Here is a 22,110-nt window from a genome sequence, read left to right as displayed (position 1 = left end):
GATCCCAATCCATCCACTCCGAAGGCGAGTGTCATACCACAAGACCGCATAGTCCCAGTAACGACAAAAGAAAAACAACGACAAGAATAAGGAGTTGGAGGTTGAGGAGGTTATGGGAGATTAGGAGGGGGGAATGTTTCAAGTAGGAATTTGCAGAAACTAGAACAGCTTTGGGGTTGAAATATTATAGAATCAATTCTAAATCATATGGAACCTTTCTATGGAAAATATGAGGAGAGACGGAGATTTAGAAGGGACAAGGCAAGAGATATCGTAAAGCAAAGTAAACATCAAGTGTAAGTATTTATTATTATCATTATCATGTGTAAGTATTTATCAGACTGCCTGCGGATTTCCTTATCTGTAGCAGGAGGTACAGAAAACTTTAAAATTTAAGCTCCTCACACAACTACTATTTACGGTAACATAGTGTATTAATGAGAAGTATAAGGGAAGGGTGGGGTGCGGGGGGTGTTGGTGATAATTTCCAATCAGCTGATATTTGACCCTACTAGTTTAATTCACTCAATCCTAGAGATTCCTGCTACTTTTCAAAATTGGAAGAAATGTGTATTAAAAATGAGCATGTAGATAGATAGTTTGTTTTGCAACTGTCACTAACATGCAGAAACTAAAAACATTAGCTTTGACACTACGCCTATAATTTGTCTCAGAAAAATGAAATAAATAGGCATGGGGTAAAAGTAACCCAGGTAAACTATGGATATAGTCGGTGTTGGGGTTGAGTGAGTTAAGCAATTTTACAACATTTCATAATAGCGTTTCAAGAAGATTGGTCACATTTTCTAAAGAAATGAATTCCTTACCATAGCACATCGAGTGCACTGTCCACATTAAGTCGTTGAAATTGAATCCGGATGGTAGCCAAACTTGGAACAACCCCCGATGCATGATGGCTTGTCGTATATGAAGTCCTGGGTATGAATAAAGCCATTATTATGCATTATGCTTGTAAGGTATCGAGTGATATTGGGTGTTCGAGTACTATTCGTGGTGTACGGTGTCTCCACGACGTGATTTTATGGAAATGAAAATCTTGCTGCTTGAAGCTCGAAGGAAAAAAATAGGAACAGCGAATAAAATCAACGCCAAATTAAATTGTTTTTGTTTATTCACCTTAACTACGCCATTCACACATATCTCATTCGTCCTTAGTGTTTTATTCATTGTGTTTTGTTGATAAAGGTGAAACCCGAGACATCCACACTATCCGACTTCACCTAATAAATAAATTGAAGATTACAATTAAATACTTATCGTTATTTTGATATGTAAATGTCAATGGCCTGCCCAGCAGTACTCATGAGTAATGTGATGAATGTCGTAAAAAATCGAGAATTTATATAGCGCAATTTTCACTAAAGTCGCTCAAAGCGCTTTACAAAGGGCCCCAAGCCAACAGCAACACTGAACATGTAGTGTTTCATTCATCCTGTTTTGTTGATAAATGGGAAACATGAAACGCCCATTTCATCTGGTTTGTTTTGTATATTAAATTGAAGCTTACATTCAATTTCACATTGTTATTTATAGTGTCTATCAAGAATGGAGTGGATCGGGTGTTGGACTACTGCTTCTATGACGTGACCTCATACACTACAACATGACTATGAATAATCTCATTGGACAGACTTTGACGCCGTGTCTGGGATCAGGCCATTGAAAAGACTAGAGGCTGTCAATTGATATGCATGGAACTGACAAATTTAAGCCGTATGGAATTTAAATTAGAACCCGGTCGGTTTCGTTAAGAGAATGGAAGAGCGAATGAAATCAACGCCAGTTTCTAACAATGACGTGAATTTCGTGTTTAAAACAAACTTAACGCCACAAGCTGGATTCGATACTGAATCGATAACACCATAATAATATGCCACTTTTTTTACCAAGAGAGCAGCAACACGTAACAGTTTAAGCGTCATAGATGAAATCCAAATGTACCCATTGTCTCAAAATGGTACTATATTGGGATGAACCAATTGGCAAAAGTGAATTTAGAAATTTGAATCATCTGTACTATAAAAATTTAGTTGTATTTTTTCTCAGACCTAGCCTCTAGATCACCACTAGTAGATAAGAACGTAAATATTGCTGCTCGAAGCTGGAAGAAATAAATAACAATGTGAAATTGAATGTAAGCTTCAATTTAATGTACGAAAACAGGGGGGGGGGGAACAGTTATCGACAACAGCAAGATCAGAGGTCAAAGGAAACGATGTTTCTTCCAACAACACAACCAATAACGATTCTATCAGTAGTAGTAACGATACGACCACCACCAGCACCACCAGCACAAACAACAACAAACGACAGCAAAGCAACGCCACAATATCGACAACGAACAATTATAACAGCAGTTTAAAAAAACAAAACAACAACAATAACACCAATATCGACAACGGTTAAAACACAACAAGCAAATCATTGTAAAATGCTTTAAAGATTCTTAGAAGATGGTAACAAATAGTATTTGATATCGCTATATATATAGACGTCCACGTGACACTTATCTAGCCTAACAACACCAACAAGCATCAACAAACAACAACGACAACACGCTATAGCAGGATCAATTGTGACAACAAAAACCTTGAGTATTGGAGCTCTCCTAGAGCTGCTGCACACAGCCATGATACCTAATGGGCTGATAATTTGAGTGTTTACATAGTTACCAGGCAACCAAAATTAGAGGGATCGCCATTTCATAGCTTGCATACTAATAATAATAATAACGGTGATAGCATTCACTCCGTCCACGGGGCCAGGTATGGGATAAGGATACATTTATTAGATAACCACATAGCCTGTACCGTAACATGACAATGGACGGTGGTTAGAATAACATGGCGGGTCTATTTATAAATAACTGGGACTATAAATAAAATGGACTTATTTCCCCATCGCATTTATCGTTGACAAAGATGATTTCGTCGGGGGTGAAGATTATGATGATGATGATGATGATGATAAAAATGATGATGATGATGATGATGATGATGATGATGTCGACGACGACAACAGTGACGACAATGATGACAACAAAATGGCTTTAAATATTAATACATTTCTCACTCCTCTCTCTCTCTCTCTCTCTCTCTCTCTCTCTCTCTCTCTCTCTCTCTCTCTCTCTCTCTCTCTCTCTCTCTCTCCCTCTCTCCACCTCGATAAAGGGTCCCTTTTGGAGGTATTCCAGTGACTATGGCTCAATCTAGAACAATGGATTCCTTGGTCTTGGATGAGCTTTATTTTTTCTATGACGCCTACTTGTAAGATATGTTTTTTTTTCTATCTGAATTTTTTCCATTGTCTCTAGTGCTAGATCTAAAAATGTTGCTTACGTTGTTTAACAATGATACTGTTGTGATCTAACGTCAATATGCAATAGAGGCAAATTAAGGATATAGGAAAAGTCCGACGAGGAATTTTACCAAACACCAGACGTAATCTCACACCTCATAAAACAAGGGAATGAGAACTATACTGAATAATACATTTTAAGATTAAGCCGCCTGCAATAACTAGCTTTTTTCCTTGAGTGCTTTTAATGAGAATAATAATATGGTCATTAATCCTATGGGTCTTGGTTATCTACGACGCTGCATGCTGTGCATACCAGATTTGGGAAAAACCCGGTGTGAAATTACAAGGACGAAAACAATTGCATGCTTAACAATGAAACCTTTGTAATCGGTAAGTTAGAGGACAACAAAATCATGCCGATTTGACGGGCATCCCGTTTAGACGGTTTTGATTTTAAATTCTCATCTTTCTTGTCTTCTGAACTCATTGCTCCATTTGTTTGTTTAGGATTAGCCTTTAAACGGGGTTTGGAATGGACGACCTTCGAGATAGTGACAATGGCCACGCCCTACTTCCAGATTCACTTCAATTCGTTTCGTTACTTTCTCTTTCTAAAGATAATCATTAACATCTAATTTGTTTACATATGGACAAAATAGGTGATTCCTAGTGACAGCCTACGATTGGTCAATGAATTTAACCAGTTAACTCTGATGTGCTCTGGAAAGACACGTAGTCAAAAATTTGGCCAGGAAACTTGTCCTTTAAATATCGATCGATTTGAATGACCATGCTATTGGCAAAACTCCCAAACCTGGGATCATGCTAAGTCCCTTGCAGTGTCGCGGTAAAGGGCTGACTAAAGAAATAAAAGTGTAGACATCATTTAGAGATATTATATTGTTTTTTGTTTTGTTTTCTTTTTGTTTGTCTTTTGTCGTTTTCTTTTTCTTTTCTTTTCTTTTTTTTTTTCTTTTTTTTTTTTTTTTTTGGTATTTTTTTTTTGTTTGTTTGTTACTATTACTTTGTTTAATTACCTTTCTTTTTACGCAATACTACTCTTCCATTGCCCATACCTTTCTATTTAATTTCAACGCAGATTTTTATCAGACCGTATTGATGTCAATTTTATTAATGACTATTGTGTGGATTATGATAAAGGTGGCTAAATTCTGTACCCCTAGACTTCAGAATTACCCGGGTTTCCCCTTATATCGCATTCCCAATCCCAAGGATCCACAGTGTTAACCGATTCCCAATTTCCTTATCAGGCCAGACATTAACCCTCTCACGTCTCCCAGACATACCTCCCAACCTCAAGGTGATAATGTACACATTATTGAGAGATTATAATGGACGTGAAAGTGATCGTAATGCTAGCGGTGCCTCTCTGTGTCTGAGAACGTGCTACTGACGCACTCTTTACGATTACCTACTGTTCCACACAAGCAGGGTGGCGGTTTGATCTTTTCCGATACCTGGATCAGCATAGAAATTAATTTTATCAAAATAGCAAAAAATCCATAATTTCATATTGAAAGTTTACGTGCTTCTTGCTCTGTTTACGTCTTCTGTTGGTCACATCTCACATTGACGTTAACATCGTCACTTCTCACATTTACGTTAACATCGTCACTTCTCACATTTACGTTAACATCGACCTTAAAGACCGTTTTTACTACTATTACTACTATTACTATTACTACTACTACTACTACTACTACTACTACTACTACTACTACTACTACTACTACTACTACTACTACTACTACTACTACTACTACTACTACTACTACTTCTACTACAGATACTACCAGCCAATCAATAGTATCATATGATGTTGATTGTTTATCTCTCATTATATCAGGACATTGAGGTTATCAGTTGATTGACCTCACTTAACTTCAAACAAAACACGTCTCGAGTAGCCGACATTGTCGCCATTTTAATATGTGACCTAACTCATCGAAATAGTGATGTGGACAATGTTCCATCTTAAGTTTACTATATTATTTTCAATATATTTTAACAGCGCCAACAGCATTTGCAAGGGACCCGGCAAAAGTCAATTAAACATGTACAATACAGAAACTGCTAATAAACAAAACAATATTCATATTATCTACTTTCGAAAATTTCAGTTTTTATCTTGGCTTCGACCTCCTCCTGTTCAAGTAACCGTTTATCTATCTGAAATGTTATGTATGATAATGCAGTGTCAGACAAAAAGAATGATAAAAGGAAAAGGAAAAAAAATATCATCCAAAAACATCTTGGTTCTTCGATAGGGAACCCCACCTCGTATATTTTACATTTATGTCAAATGATATGAAAGATAAAAACTTCTCTCCCTCTCTCTCTCTCTCTCTCTCTCTCTCTCTCTCTCTCTCCCTCTCTCTCTCTCCCTCTCTCTATCTCTCTCTCTCTCCTCTCTCTCTCTCTTCTCTCTCTCCTCTCTCTCTCTCCCTCTCTCCCCCTCTCTCTATCTCTCTTTCTCTCTCTCTCTCTCTCCCCTCTCTCTCTCTCTCTCTCTCTCTCTATCTCTCTCCCCCCCTCTCTCTCTCTCTCTCTCTCTCTCTCTCTCTCTCTCTCTCTTTCTCTCTCTGCCTTTACTTTGCTTCCTTGTTTTTCTTATTGAAAGCGATACCAGGCTGCTAGAAGTTGTGGACACTAAAAAGTAATGAACAAAAATGAATAAAACAGCTTCAAAATGAACAAAATACGGAACGTTTCGGGCTCAAAATCATTCTTCAGCCGACAATGAAAACATAATTGCACTACTTTAAAAACCAGAATTGCCGTCTCTCTGGTTTTTAAAGTAATCTATTTGTGGCCGAAGAAGGGATTTGAGTCCGAAACGTTCCGTGTTGGTATTTTGTTATTTTTTTCAAAGCTGTTTATTTTTTTTTTTTTTATGATTGTGTGCTGTAAAGTAGAAAGGCTATCTAGACGGCTAATACAATTTCTCTCCATAATTTTAATCTAGAAATAATAAAATGTTTGAGATAAATATAAAGATAATATATAATATTACAGTATATATGAATAATGGCAATTTTAAGTAATATAATGAAACAGTCAAACGACGGTGTTTTTGTTGGGTCATTTTATACCAAATGGAAGGTGACATGGCGTGGAATCCCAGCAAAGAGAATGTCAAAATTGGTCCGTGTCATAGAGTGTGTCCACCAGGCGTGAGGATTAGGGTCAAATGATATCGACAAATATCCCCATCTCCTGGCTATCGCAACCACAACAAGAACATGACAGCAATTCTTTTAAGGATTTCGAATATTTTTGACACAATAATAAAGGCGTTCGTATTGTAGATGTGGATTAGTTAAATAGTTAATTAGAGAGAGAGAGAGAGAGAGAGAGAGAGAGAGAGAGAGAGAGAGTGTGGGGGGGGGGGGGGGGGGGGGGGGGGGGGGGGAACTCATTCAGGGGTACTCCCAATTTCTACTGCGTTAAACAAATGATAACAATTGTTTCCTAATTTACTATTATTATTATTATTATTATTATTATTATTAGTAGTAGTAGTAGTAGTAGTAGTAGTAGTAGTAGTAGTAGTAGTAGTAGTAGTAGTAGTAGTAGTAGTAGTAGTAGTAGTAGTTGTAGTTGTAGTTGTTGTTGTTGTTGTTGTTGTTGTTGTTGTTGTTGTTGTTGTTTTATCTGTAGGCACATATTGACAACGTTTCCGTTTTGACGGCTGTGGCCGTTTTCCAAGATTCAAACTTGTCATGAAACGTTGTTTTCCCGTCAATTGAAGATCTATGTTTTGTTTCATTTTTGAATAAGTGTCTTTGTGCATAGCCGTGACGTGAGATGCCTATCTCGTCAGTTCCTTTGGTAATGTATCATATTTCATCACGGTAAATAACTTTGGTTTCATTACGCTGAATTGAAACATCACATATAATCTATTACGGCGTGTTATACTTATTGAAGTTTTTTATCCTGACTGATAATCTCTCAAGCAATCTTTACCAGTTAACTCCCCTACTCTAGAAAAATCTCGTATTTTAAAATTTGGCTAGAAAACTCGTCCTTCAAATATCGAACGATTTAAATGACCCTCATCTTGGTAAAAACTCTCAAACCTGGGACTTTGCGAAGTCCCAGGTTTGAGAGTTTTTACCAAGATGAGGGTCATTTAAATCGTTCGATATTTGAAGGACGAGTTTTCTGGCCAAATTTTTAGAATACGCGATTTTCCAGAGTACGGAAGTTAACAATCACTTTTCACCGTTTCATTATAATGTTATTCCTATTTATAAATGGTTTATTGTTTCCGTCAATAAAGGTAACGTATTTTCAATCTAAACCATTCATATTGATACAATTGATGATACCAAAAATTATGACATGATATCGTCAATGTTCATTTGTAATGCTAAATCAGTTAAGCAAAGAAAAAGATGGTATTTGTTTGATAATAAAACACATGAATATTCTCCTCCCGCTCTCTCTCTCTCTCTCTCTCTCTCTCTCTCTCTCTCTCTCTCTCCCTCTCTCCCCTCTCTCTCTCTCTCTCTCTCTCTCTCTCTCTCTCTCTCTCTCTCTCCCTCTCTCCTCTCACACACACAGGCTTAAAATGTTTTATTGAGAAGAATAAAAACAGTTTCTTCAATTGGGAAAGACTAAATAAATAACATTTTATTTTGATCATTTTAATTTTAATAAAACTTTTGGGCATCTTGTTCACCCGATTCAACACCGATTTGAAATGGTGGGTCCCACGCTGTATTACTTTTCATAAGCTATGGTATGACCCAACGTCTACTTACTCGCAGGTCTGATAACCCAAATTATTGTTATGGGCTCATTGTTGTAATGGTAATACTCTCATACCAACGCAAAATATTGTCCAATACAACAAACAAAAATCCAGCCAATTAATGCGTCCGTTTATCAGACCTGCAAATAAATGGACTTCGGTATTACCGTTACCTAAAGTGGTGCATGCGCGTAGTTGTGACAAGGATGCATATAGGCTTCAACAGTCGTGACGTCACTTACCTCGTAATGACGCATAGTAACTTCGTAACTGGTTCTAAATTATCGGAACAATGTCGGGCGCCCTAATGAAATACTCCGACGAGCATAAAAGCGTATCCAGAGGAGAAAAACATTATAAATCTGATCATGTTTTGACTTTTATACATTCTGATCACTTGACATGTGAAAAAATTCTAGACAGCATGAAGAATAAAAAGTACCCATTTTCTTTGTTTAGAACCAAGCTGCTCGTTGCTGGGTGGATGTGACATCAGACTATTGAATCCGATTGTTCATTCTTTAAAACTCGCGCCATTAATCCGTACCGTATACGGACCCTAAATTGAAGATATGGGGCCTCTTGATGAGCTTTAATTTGATAACGGTGATAACGATATCAAACGAAATAAAACTGGTTTATCTGATAGATAAATGAATGAATAAATCATTGAATAAAGCATTACAAAAACGGAAGACTTTGGAGAAAATTTCAGATCTATAGTCATATCGATTCGTAATGTCATAAAAATATTGATTGTTGTTGTTGTTGTTGATTTTGTTGTTTTTGTTTTTGTTGTTGTTGTTGATGATGACGATGATGTTTTGTTTTGTTCGTTTGTTTGTTTTTGTTGTGTGTGGGTTTTTTTTTTTGTGTTTTTTTTTTTGGTTGGTATTTCTTACTTGTAGTTTTATATATTTATTTATCGATCTTTTATATCTTGGCTTATTTTTGTTAAAAGAATTTTACTTGCGGCGTGTAGGTAATTTAAATCCATACATAAAAGCTCTCGTCAGAAAATTGACTCTCTCGTACTTAGCGAACTCAGAAATCAGACACTTCCCTTTTCTTCCGTATCACAATCCCTCTCCCCACCCTATCAGCCTCTGTCTCTCTCTCTGTCTCTCTCTCTGTCTCTCTCTCTCTGTCTCTCTCTCTGTCTCTCTCTCTTTTTTTCTTTCTCTCTCTCTCTCTGTCTCTCTCTCTCTGTCTCTCTCTCTGTCTCTCTCTCTCTCTGTTTTTTCTTTCTCTCTCTCTCTCTCTCTCTCTCTCTCTCTCTCTCTCTCTCTCTCTGCCTTTACTTGTGTCCGTGTTCTTCTTATAGAAAGCAACTGTTGTAGTTGTCTTTGTTGGGTTTTTTTTTTTTTTTTGTTTTTTTTTTTGGTCGTCGTTGTATGTTGTTGTTTGTTGTCGTATTTGTTTTTGTTGTTGTTTGTTGTCGTCGTTGTGTGTTGTTGTTTGTTGTTGTTGTTCCCGTTGTTGATGTCGTTGTTGGAATATTAAGCGGAAGAGTAAGAGGGAGGAGGAGCAATCAAAAAAAAAAAGAAAGAAAAGTGCCTGTATGTACCAGTATTTGAACTCAGGACCTTCCGATCCAATGGCAAGTTAGTATCATCGTATAGCTAGCACCGGGCCATCGAACCAGCACGGGAATCGTCCTTCCTTCCTTCATGCTCTGTTTGAATCTCGTCCTCCCCGCTGGGATCGCCGTCGCGTTATCAGGACAAGTGATCTCGGCTTTACGGAGATTTTGTCACATCGTCAAAGGCTTATCATAATCTTTTTAAATCTTCACAATCAAGCCTCATCACACAAACTGTTTTTTCGTCCGCCCTAATCTTACTAAACACTTTTTTTAAAAGATTGATCAGAAAACTTAAGCTTCAAATGTCAATCAATTAACCCCCCCCCCCCCCCCCTCCCCCCAATTTGTCAAAACTCTGACAAACCGGACACATAGAATCAAAAGTCTTAAAATTGACAATCAATATTAATTTTGAGAATATTGGCCAGGGTTGTGGGTCGTTGCAATCTATGGATATTGGAAGTAAACATATTGTTGTTTTTCGGCTAATGTGATTTGTCGTTGTTCTGTCGACTCGTTTTCGTGTCTTTTGGTGCCTGATGTCTTCGACATCAAATAACGTTAATAAATAGTTGTAGGGACTCTAAAAGGCTTGAATAATGAATAGGCGACTATGACGGTAGGTAGGTATGTACTTGATTGTGGTTCAGTGTTAAGAGCAACCTACAGACTGACAAAAGACCCCCGACTGTTCGGCTCTTCACTCTGCTCTGTTATCTTTTGACGGGCTGGATTCCGTTTAGCTCTAACTTGATTCCATGTCTTGTTTTCATCCAGAGAGCACCACGCCTGCCATAGCTACAAAACTGTCATATATAAATTGTTGAGAGAAAAAAAAATCGAATTTGACGAAAAGAATTTTTATCAATGAAAAATGTATGATTTTCACCCTTTTGGTGGTGGAGGTTGGGGGGTGGTTGGGGAGAGGGGTGGGAACAAAATCTATTCAGCGGCGGAGTTTACTTTTATCAGTTACAGTCCCTGCCTGTAAAATAATTTACATCAAAATGTTGAAGTTTGGCATTAAAGTTGCTGTTTTTGAATGCCATTGTTTTTTGTTTTGTATATATATTCTTTTTCTTTTCTTTTTTAAAAAAAAAATTTTTGTTGTTGTTTTTTTGTTTGTTTGTTGTTTTTTTTTTTTTTGTTTTGTTTTTTTTTTTTTGGGGGGGGGGGGGGTTGGGGGAAAAAAAAAGGGGGGGGGGGGATTATAGATTTCTCTATTTATGTTGATGATAGGTTGATTACCTGAAACCCTTATGTCGCTTTGACCTTATGTGCAACTGGATCCTCTAGCCTTCCTTTTGTCAAAATTCACATATCACACCAGTAGTCAGTTTGGAATGGTTCCAAATTTTGAGTTTAATTATTCCGCAATCAAATATTTTCCTAACATATTTGTCACCGTCACCACTTCCCAGAATAACACCCCCCCCCCCCCCCCCCCTCTCTCTCTCTCTCTCTCTCTCTCTCTCTCTCTCTCTCTCTCTCTCTCTCTCTTTCCCTCTCCCTATACTTGTGTTGGTAGGTGTGTGAGTGTGTGTCTGTCTATCTGTCTCTCTCTCTCTCTCTCTCTCTCTCTCTCTCTCTCTCTCTCTCCCTATATGTGTGTATATGTGTGTATGTGTATATATATATATATATGTGTGTGCGTGTGTTTGTGTGTGTGTATGTTTATCTATCGATTTTTCGATCTCTGATCAAAGCCAGGATGGAATCAGCTACCGTAATAGTGATGATTGGAATGGAATGCTTGATAAAGATTGATAGAAGGTTCTAGTCTTTCAATTTGATTGTCCCTGGCCAGGGGGAAAATTCGTTAATATTGTTACCAGACTGACTGACTTTCTCTCTCTCTCTCTCTCTCTCTCTCTCTCTCTCTCTCTCTCTCTCTCTCTCTCTTTCTCTCTATCTATCTATCTGTCTGTCTATCTATCTATCTATCTATCTATCTATCTATTTATCTATCTATCTAACTATATATATATATATATATATATATATATATATATATCCATCTATCTATCTGTATATCTATCTCTTTCTCTCTCTCTCTCTCTCTCTCTCTCTCTCTCTCTCTTTCTCTTTCTCTTTCTTTCGCTCTCTCTCTTTCTCTTTCTTTCGCTCTCTCTCTCTTTCTCTCTCTTTCTCTCTCTCTCTCTCTCTCTCTCTCTCTCAATCTCTCTATCTATCTATCTATCTATCTCTTTTTTGTGTCTAGTCATTCTTCTCTACTTCCGGTAGATAATACATATTAATATATATGATATAAAAACGATACCCCACCTCTCTTTAATAATGTACCATCATAAACCCCACTATTACCATCATCATCTATTATTATCATTATAATTTCCATTCAACCCTCAGCGTCTACTTACCCATAGCAAAGTAGCCAAGATGAATGGTTATATTTTAGATCTCCCCGCAATATAAAGACGTTTCTAATAGCGATTCGATCCACCCTTCTTGACTCCCAATCCCGCCATTAATTCGGCATCTCGCCATTGAAAAGACGACGGGACGTGATTGTTAAAGGTTTGAAACATTTTCTTAGTACAAAATGCGGTTTTTGATTCTTGCGGACATACGGTCATTTTAATAAAAGATTATTATTTCATTGCCTTGTTAGAAGTCATAAGGTTCTTTGCACTACTGTCTATCTATTATTATATGCCATTATCTGTCTGTCTATTTATCTATCTATCTATCTATCTATCTATCTATCTATCTATCTATCTATCTATCTATCTATCTATCTATCTATCTATCTATCTATATATCCATCCATCTATCTATCCATATATCTATCTATCTATCTATCTATCTATCTATCTATCTATCTATCTATCTACCTATCTATCCATATATCTATCTATATATCCATCTATATATCTATCTATCTATCCATCTATCTATCAATTGCTACTGTCCATTTAACGCTATAGAAATCGGGATGAACTCCTGCCACATGGGAATTGTTATGGCTCTGAAGGTCGATTGATATTTGAAATAAAGTTTTCCTGATCAACATGTAAATTAAACGATGTTTCAACAATGCATGACAGTGTCATTCTATAGAAAGGTGTGGTATCTAACGTCTAAAGCAAACTGACATTTGGATTACATAATTATGATTGCTTTGTTAAAAAATATAAAGAATATCCATTGCATATAAGATAAAACATTGGTCGAGTTGGGAAGTATTTAATTGGCTACATCACCACAACACATTTTATGCTCGCCTTCTCCACGAAGAACCAGCCAGGAGAGACGGGTCACATTTCTAAAAGAAACATTTTTTGAAGAAAAAAAAAACAATTTTAAAAACCCCACAAAAAACAGGGATTCTCGTCATTTCATAAATATGTCTTTTGTTTTTACTTGCTATATATGTCTGCGTGGCATAACGATCCTTTCGGTTTTAGAATATTTATTGGTTTTTAAGAGACACGATCATTCTGAAATAATCACCTTAAGACACTTCCCCACAATCATCTCACATACTTGACGTATGGCCAAGAACCCACAAGAGTTTAGTCAAGACTGTAAATTAGACTTATCGGGCCTTTGATGTTTATTTCGTGTGTCCTCACAGCAGACGTGGAGGTTCTACAATCTGGCTTGACCTCTCGAGAGCTGTTCCGCCCAATATGGGGACGTAAGAAGAACAGGAGGTCTCGTTGCCAAAGTATTTCAAGGAAGATACTGCGTAAGGCTAGTACGCTTGCTGCCCTTTTCATAAGAAAGGCAGTTATGGACATGGATGTAAGATTTACGTGTGACCCCGTAAGGTCAAATGAATAGCAAGTGACGAGTCACAAGTCAGTGGAGATGTTGTAATATAGTATGAGGTCATAGGTAACGGGTCATGGGTTATTTTGCCACACCAGGTCAGGTTAGTCTCAGTTGCCGTGACGTGAATATATTAATGAAAAATTTCCATCTTTTCCTGATTATTATTTACATATTCAAAATGTAAGAAGTTCTTGGAATTTTCAGGGATTTTCACTTATCTTTAATGTAGACAAGGAGCCTTAAATTTTTGACACATACGGAGGACGGGTTCAACTGTATTATTATTTATTCTCCACAAAGCGCGATAATTTTATCTACTTCGAATCGCTTCATCTATAAAAAATATCGTCTTTCAACATATTGCATTGAAAATAGTAAGGTGCATAAATGGGGTGATGGAATTGAGTGAGGCAAATAGCAAATATGTCGATAACTAATTGTTTTCCCCTTATTTTCTTTCACAGAACATTTAGAAAAATCCATGGGCGACTCCTACAACCAGACGACTCATCAACTCTCCAATCTCCTCAAAATTCCCAAAGAAGCTCACGGGAAAGCCTTGGACACGCTATTTACGAAACTTCGAGAATTTGTCAAATCCTCACATCACCACAACCTTCAAGACATCATCCACGAATTTTTCGCCAACCTTTTCCCTTCTGTCTACGACCATAGCGTTTCAAACCATGCGAAGTCACGAAGTCAGTACGACAGTTTCAGCCAATGTCTGACAAACTTCCACAAAGATATACGCCCGTTCGGCGACGTTCCGATGCAGCTCGCCAAGAGAATCAAATTCGCATTTCATCGGGCAAAAGCTGTTGTGGATACGTTAGAAATTATGCTCCACTCCATTCACGTAGCAGAGTCCGTCTCCATCGACAAAAACTGTAAAAAAGCTATAGCAAAGTTGCAGTATTGTTCAATGTGCTCAGGATATCTCAAGGTCAAACCATGTCGTGGTTTCTGCATCAACGTCATGCGAGGCTGTTTCCCCAACATTGCCGAACTGTCTCCGTCGTGGGATAGCCTCGTTGTTGCCTTTGAGAACCTAAATCTTGGATTGTTGAGGAAAAACAACGTGCAGGAGATCCTTGGATACTTCAGTGGCAACGTCACTAATGCTGTATTACATGCCATGGAAGATGTACCGAGGATTTACCAGGAGGTGAGTTGTTCATGATATTCTTCCCGATAAAGCTCACGTTTATGGCTAATCATGCTCATAGTTTACTCGTGATTCAAAGATGTTTAAAACCGAACGATTCAGTTAAAGACCCCTACAAGATCTGGGCATTAATTGCCTCCTAAACTGCAACAAACGGTATTTTATTCATGATGATGAGCACTTGTTCGATAGAAGGAAAACATTAAAAACCATTTGTGGGGTTTGTATTGCAGATCTGATCGATTTAAACAAAACACACAAAGTGTTTGGTATGTCCACAACACGATTATGTCATGGAGGTCCTTCAAATTCTTTATAGTTTTAAACATGTTTTTTTTAGCAAATCATTGTAAAATTATAGAACTTGCCGAACTTTCCGATTATTCAGCGTAATGCATTACAACCTATGCCAAGGTCAAGGCTGAACCTTATGTAGAAATGATGAAAAGTAATAGGGTTGTGCTGTAATAAGCCCTATTTACTCCCCTCTCTCTCTCTCTCTCTCTCTCTCTCTCTCTCTCTCTCTCTATCTATCTATCTATCTATCTATCTATCTATCTATCTATCTATCTATCCATCCATCCATCCATCCATCCATCCATCCATCCATCCATCCATCCATCCATCCATCCATCCATCCATCCATCCATCCATCCATCCATCCATCCATCCATCCATCCATCCATCCATCCATCCATCCATCCATCCATCCATCCATCCATCTATCTATCTATCTATCTATCTATCTATCTATCTCTCTCTCTCTCTCTCTCTCTCTCTCTCTCTCTCTCTCTCTCTCTCTCTCTCTCTCTCTCTCTCTCTCTCACGTATAAACAAAAGGGTGTTTAATTTTTAATTATCTGTCTAATAATCCATGCATCTATTTAATCCTACCCGACATCTCAATGGGTTTTTTCGTCTCTATAACTATATATATTTAATTTATAACTATATTTGAATCACATTTTTAAATCTACCCCGCATCAATTCTACTATCTCTTATCTCAATCTATCTCTATCTCCACTCACCTCAGCCACCACTAATTTTGACTTGCACACAACCGCCCCAAATATTTATCTTTAAAAAAACCCGATACAATTCCTATTAACTACTAATCTATTACATATTCATAACATTATTGGGTGCTGTGTTATGCATTCATATTCATAGGCCTACATAAAATCGCTCTTAAAGAAATTAATTTTGATTCTGAACTATGAGTCTCGTCAGACCCACCCTATTCAAAATTTATATCGACCAACCCAGCAGTCGTTTTAAAGCAATATAATATGTGTATTATAACGATCCTGTAAACACTATAGGTACGAGTTGGGTTATTAAAATTAGCCCAAGACTCGAGACAGGAGAGACGCACGCGCTTTCACTTACAGCGTCCCTGGATACAAGGATAAAAGGCTTACCTTTTATTGCTCTTCATCAGCAGGAGATTGAAAAGCGGATTGAGTTACCACCCCTTAACCAGGGAGCTAAGTAAGTTTAGTGTTTTAGAAAAATGGATGGAGTTATCTTCCCTTTGCAGTTATAATGAAATATTGGTGGCAAAGAAGGGTTGCCGAGGTTTTATTGTTGGGTAAAAAGTTATAAAAAAATTAAGAATATCGTTTTACTAATTGTATGGAACAGCTGAGAAATTTCGGAAAAATATTAAATCGTTTACCATGCGATGTAAAATTAGCAATCAATAGTGTTTTTTAATGAATAGTTGCATGAACAAAAAAAGGATGCGAGGCAGGCGAACTCGAATGGACCTGGGGTTATTTATTTTGTATTACTTTTTGATATATTCTTTTTATCATGCCATGTTTTGCAGGCTCTGGGTGAGCCTTGACTGAGAATCGAACCTCAGACCTGATTACCCGTCAGACTTTCTACCATTACTCCACAGTTACTGACACTTTAAGGCCTATCTTCTTCACAAGGGTACGCAAGCGTGCGTGCGTCCTTTTCAAATGGAAGCTCGCAAAGCAAGGAATTGTTAGTTATTTTAACACTGCAGTCCGAATTAAATTTCGTTTCCGTGGGCTTTTAACGCTTTTAGCCTCAATATAAAAGCTCGAGTCGCACGAATATTGCTGTTCTCCAAGTTAAAGCGCCAAGATGCAATGCCAGTTTAGAGTCTAACCAGATCCCGCGTTTAAAGGGTAATACATGATTTGATATGCGATTACGACATAATCTCAACATTTGGACGTCCGTGTCATCACGTGGTCTTGTTGAATTTTCGTTTGGTGATAAAATGTTATGTCAAGACGTATCATTCATCTTAACAACGCCATTATCACATTCGTCTGCAATGTTTCATTCATCCAGTTTTGTTGATAAAGGGGAAACACGAAACGTTCATTTTATCTGTTTTTCTATATTCAATTGAAGCTTGCATTCCATTTCACATTGTTATTCAAAATGGAGAATATTTTTCGTTGGTTTGAAGGTATTTATTTCCATTACCACCATTTGGGTTTTCAGATCAACGCACATATTGTTCATTACAACAATGTCAAAACAAGCACTAACAATTATTGCTCTCGGTTAATCAGATCTGCAAATATAATAATTTGTGCACGTAGTTGCTGCATGATACTAGATAGACGCGATGGGTATAATTTTCAACCAATTTTTTTTTTAATGCTATTTTTGGATTTTGTAGATAAGGATGATACCGTCGTAGTAGTTGTGGTTTTTGTCAGTGACTGTTATGACTTGGTGCTGCTCCCGCCACTAACCTTTGTACTTTTGAAGGCAATTGTTAACACTCTGATCTGACAGCCTTTGATAATATCAACCAACCCCCTTGTGTTTCTTCTTTTTTTTTTACCCAAGTTAGATCACGAATAATAATACTGCGGTACTCTGGAAAAAAAAACAAAAAACACACCAAAAAAATACAGGTTATTAAAATTTTGGACAGAAAACTAGGCCTTCCAATATTTGGACCGATTAAAATGACCCTCATCTTATTGAAAACTCTCAAGCCCAGGACTTTAACAAATATATCCACCGATAACAGTTCCAGGTTTGAACTATTTGACAAGCAGATTTTGGCCATTATAATCGGTCGATATTTGAAGGACTACTAGATTTCTAGCCAAAATTAGGAACTTGCGTTTTTTCAGAGTACGGCAGAATAATAATATTATAGCCTGTTTTCTTCCAACGCTTGTGATGTGATGAGTAAACATTTGAAAACAATTGCAAGTTATGTCCCTTCACAGGCGTGGTTCGACTTCCATCGAACCAACAGATATTTCCAACAGAAGATGGGCACTGAGGATTATTATATTTTTATATTGAAACTACTTTTTGGCGTAAGGAATAATAAGCGAAAATGAATATTACAGCTTAAAATTTTTTTTTAAAAAGACAAAAACACGGGACGTTTGGGCTTCAAAACCCTTCTTCAGCCAACAAAGAAAAACCCAAACATAAATACATTACTTAATAACAATGTATATGTACACGTCGGATTTAATATATTATATTGCAACAGTTTTAGTATCACAACTATCTTGGCTTAAAGAGGAATTTAATGATTTTCAATCGTGCATTGTAAAAAGACGTTTGTTTTTTTGTTGTTGTTGTTACATGTTGTTTTGTTTTGTTTTATTTGTTGTTGTTTTTTTTTTTTGTTATTATTTTGTTGCTGTTGTTTTTGTTTTGTTTGTTGAGCATCTACTTGTGATATGTAAATGTATGGTTTTACATAGCAATAATATATCTTACCGTTTTACCAAGAGAGCAGTCACGTCATTGAGATGCGCCCGAGTCGCTAGACTGGTCCCACTATCCCCGAGTCAAATCGATAAAATCTGATAAATTTGATAACCCAAATTGTAAAGGGCCCATTGTTGTCATGGAAATACACTCAAACTAACGCAAACTATTCTCCATGCCATGGCAATAATGTTAAATCAAGCCCATCTTTAAGAACTGTGTTGATAAGGAATTCGATCATCTTAAGGTTGACTTGGATGAATAACGCATGCTTATTTTATCATTGATATCCTGCACTTTATTTCATACTAATGCATATCATTTATTTATCACTGTGGCAAGGGGCACCAAGAGGCAGACTATTGGCCTAGTTTAGCTCTTATTAGGTATTGTGTTGTTTTGTATTGTGTTCGGTTATCATACCTGAAAATATGTGCACGTCGGCCAGTGTGGTTATAATCAGATAATTAATGAATGAAATTATGATTTGAAAGTTCTGTTAATTCATTCCTGCCGTGAAAGGGGCAATCCAGCCTTTGAGAGATATAACCATACATAAACAAATATCTAATCACTCATCATCATTCTTACCTTGTGTCAGAATTGGTCTACTTTTCCATCCGATTATTCATCTTTCCACTGGTTGTTTTGTTGTTTTTTTTCTGACAGCGACCACAAACTCTTGCACAGAAATACATACACACATAATAAAATACACACACTCACATACATGGACTCACACAAAATAAATAGATAAATGACTAACTCTGAAAGTGTTTTTTATTATGATTATTATTTTATTTATGTATTTTAAAACATTTTTGTTTGTTTGTTTGTTTGTTATTTCCTTTTGTGTTTTTTTGAATTAGTTTTTTATGTTTTTTTTTTGGTTTTTTTTGGTTTCTTTTCTTGTGATTTTCGCGAAGTTCCAGGTTTGAGAGTTTTTGACAAGATGAAAGTCATTTACAGAGATCGGTATATGAAGGACAAGTTTTCAGTTGCTGTTGGCTAGGAACCCCTTGTAAAGCGCTTTGAGCACATTTATTTTGTGGATAATGCACTATAACAAAAGCTCAACTGTTTTGGGTTTTTAAAAATTCTTTAAATGTTTGTTTTTATTTATATAATCAATATGATTGCTTGTTTCACTTACCAGAATGTATACAAACACGACAACAACAATTTGTATATATTTTTGTGATAAAATTGTTCTTCAAATTCAATAAGTGGGTCTATCATCCATCCCATAATATTGACTTTTAACCAATTACGCATTGTTATGCACTCGTAACTTTGACACTTTGGCGATGCTATTGCCAAATTCCAGAAAATTGGAAATAAAACATTTTTTTAGAAACATGAGCAGTTTTTTTAGCGCAATATCCACTCAACATGTTCAAAGCGCTTTACAAGGGATGCCAAGTCAACAGTAACACTTAACATATAGAACATGACACGTCGCTTGTTAGGCGATATTACATTGTTTTTCGGACAAAGACAACGCTGCAAACGGCCATGTACTCATTTTACACCTGAGTGCGGTAAGCAAGAGAATGTGAGTAAAGAGTCTTTTCCAAGGACTCAATTATGCGCCGTCCATAGCGGGACCGGCACTTTGGTCCTTCGAAAGTGAGTGCCATATCACTTGACCACATAGCCGCTCATTTTCGACTTTAAACTGGCAAAACATTCCATAAAGACAGTTCCTCGTGACACCAAAGTTAGAAAATAAAGATTTATCGCTACTTTTGGGTGCATTTTAGTCATTTGACATTTTTTCAGGCGATTTGACTTTTTTCTGACCATTTTTATTTATGTATTTCTTAGTTATTTTATTATTATTATTATTATTATTATTATTATTATTATTATTATTATTATTATTATTATTATTATTATTATTATTATTATTATTATTATTATTATTATTATTATTATTATTATTATTTTATTATTATTTTTTTTTTTTTTGCAAAATTAATCCGGCATCCTTACCATAATATCTCGGTTGTCCAAGTTTTTGATTACTTGAGGGATTGGGTAGTGTTATCATTTGTTTCAGGCTATTTTCCCGACCATAAGAACAGCCATAACGGTAAGACAATATAATTTGTCATAATATTTAGTTTGTGTGTGTGGGGGGGGGGGGGGGGGGGGGGGGGGGGGGGGGGGGGGGGGGGAAGGGGATCACGCATACTGCTGGACTCTAGAAAAACACATATTTGAAAATGTGGCCAGAAAACTTGTCCTTCAATTAATATCGATCGATTTAACTTTCTCCTTACCAGCCATTTTCAGGATTTTCCCCAAAAACTTCACACACAAAAATAGATTTTTTATCACTCAAACACAATAGCAGTAATGTTCTTGCCATACATAATTTCTTCAGCAAAACAAGCTCTACAACACACTGTTCATTTTCTTTAAATTCTATGAAGTGCAAAAGAAATTTGAATAAGAAAAATGTTGATTGTATCGTAACGAATGTGACGATTTCCTATAGTTGGTAGTTAACTACGCCACTACCACATTATCTCATTCATCTGTGGTGTTTCATTCATCCTGTTTTGCTGATAAAGGAGAAACCCGAAACGTTCATTTGATCTGTTTTTGTTATTAAATTGAAACTTACATTCAACTTCACATTATTATTTATTTCTTCGAGCTTTGACATTTACAATACTATAGTTGGTAAGGACAGGGTTAGATGACTGACGAGCTTTCTGGCCAAATTTTTAAATATGTATTTTTCCAGAGTACAACAGCATAGATGTTGATGTGTAGGGGGAACTGTGAGTGTTATGGACGTTGGGAGATGTTTTGTTGTATTGTTTATTATTTTGGGGTGTGTTTGGGGTGATGTGTTGTTTTAATTAAGTGACGTGTTCTGTTTTGGTTGATTACAATAAATGTGACACTTTTAGGTCATTTGATCGTTAGTGGAAAAACAAAGAAGTAGGGGTACGAGAAAGGTAAAATAACTGCGAGATGAAGAGAGAGAGAGAGAGAGAGAGAGAGAGAGAGAGAGAGAGAGAGAGAGAGAGAGAGAGGGAGGGGAGGGGAGGAGAGAGAGGTAGATAGAGAGAGAAAGAGAGAGAGTGGGGGATAGATAGATAGATAGATAGATAGAGAGAGAGAGAGAGAGAGAGAGAGAGAGAGAGAGAGAGAGAGAGAGAGAGAGAGAGAGAGAGAGAGAGAGACTGTAAGACTGTAAGATCAATTCCAATAGATAGACAACATAATATTATTTGAAATGACGAAGAGTGTCTGGCGTAGATTATTGGGGAAAGTCGGATTGTAATTAACTCCCTTGTTTATTTATTTCTAAGTTTTGAAACATAATAAATTAAAATTATGGATAGTGAAGACGTAGTGAAAGCAAATACACTGAACCTTAAAGTTTTGATTTTAAAATTTCTTTCCATTGCTTAATAATCTGCGCAGATCCCTAACACGAGATCTTGAAACAATAATAAACTATGCGTAGTAACTCAATACCATTTTCCTTACAAACAAAATATGATAATGATCTCCCTTACATTTTTTGAATATGAAATAAAGATTAAAAAAAAACAATAACGACAGCTTGTTATTTTAACGAAAGACGATACATGCCAGAATTTGTTTTCATACAACATGATCCTTGATCTTCTCGTCTGCCTTCCTTGCCTCCATCGAGAACTTTCTGCTCATTAATTTCAATATGTCTACCTTGGAGCCCAAGA

The 22,110-nt window shown here is 36.6% G+C and overlaps 1 protein-coding gene across 3 annotated transcripts in view; it reads left to right on the top strand.

Annotated features, from left to right (window-relative positions):
- Nucleotides 1-22,110, top strand: part of LOC144980981 (glypican-5-like) — a 196,215-nt gene that overhangs the window by 117,571 nt on the left and 56,534 nt on the right. For all 3 annotated transcript variants that reach the window (XM_078929014.1, XM_078929015.1, XM_078929013.1), the window contains one exon: nucleotides 13,949-14,652. In XM_078929014.1, coding sequence (XP_078785140.1) covers nucleotides 13,949-14,652 — 704 coding nt within the window. The remainder of the gene's footprint in view (nucleotides 1-13,948; nucleotides 14,653-22,110) is intronic.

Source organism: Berghia stephanieae, chromosome 10 (genome assembly GCF_034508935.2).
Source record: "Berghia stephanieae isolate SIO BIC M18660-M18661 chromosome 10, UCSD_Bste_1.3, whole genome shotgun sequence".
Classification (NCBI taxonomy): domain Eukaryota; kingdom Metazoa; phylum Mollusca; class Gastropoda; order Nudibranchia; family Aeolidiidae; genus Berghia; species Berghia stephanieae.
Note: the sequence above shows the minus strand (reverse complement) of the source record. Positions and strands in the feature narration are given on the sequence as shown.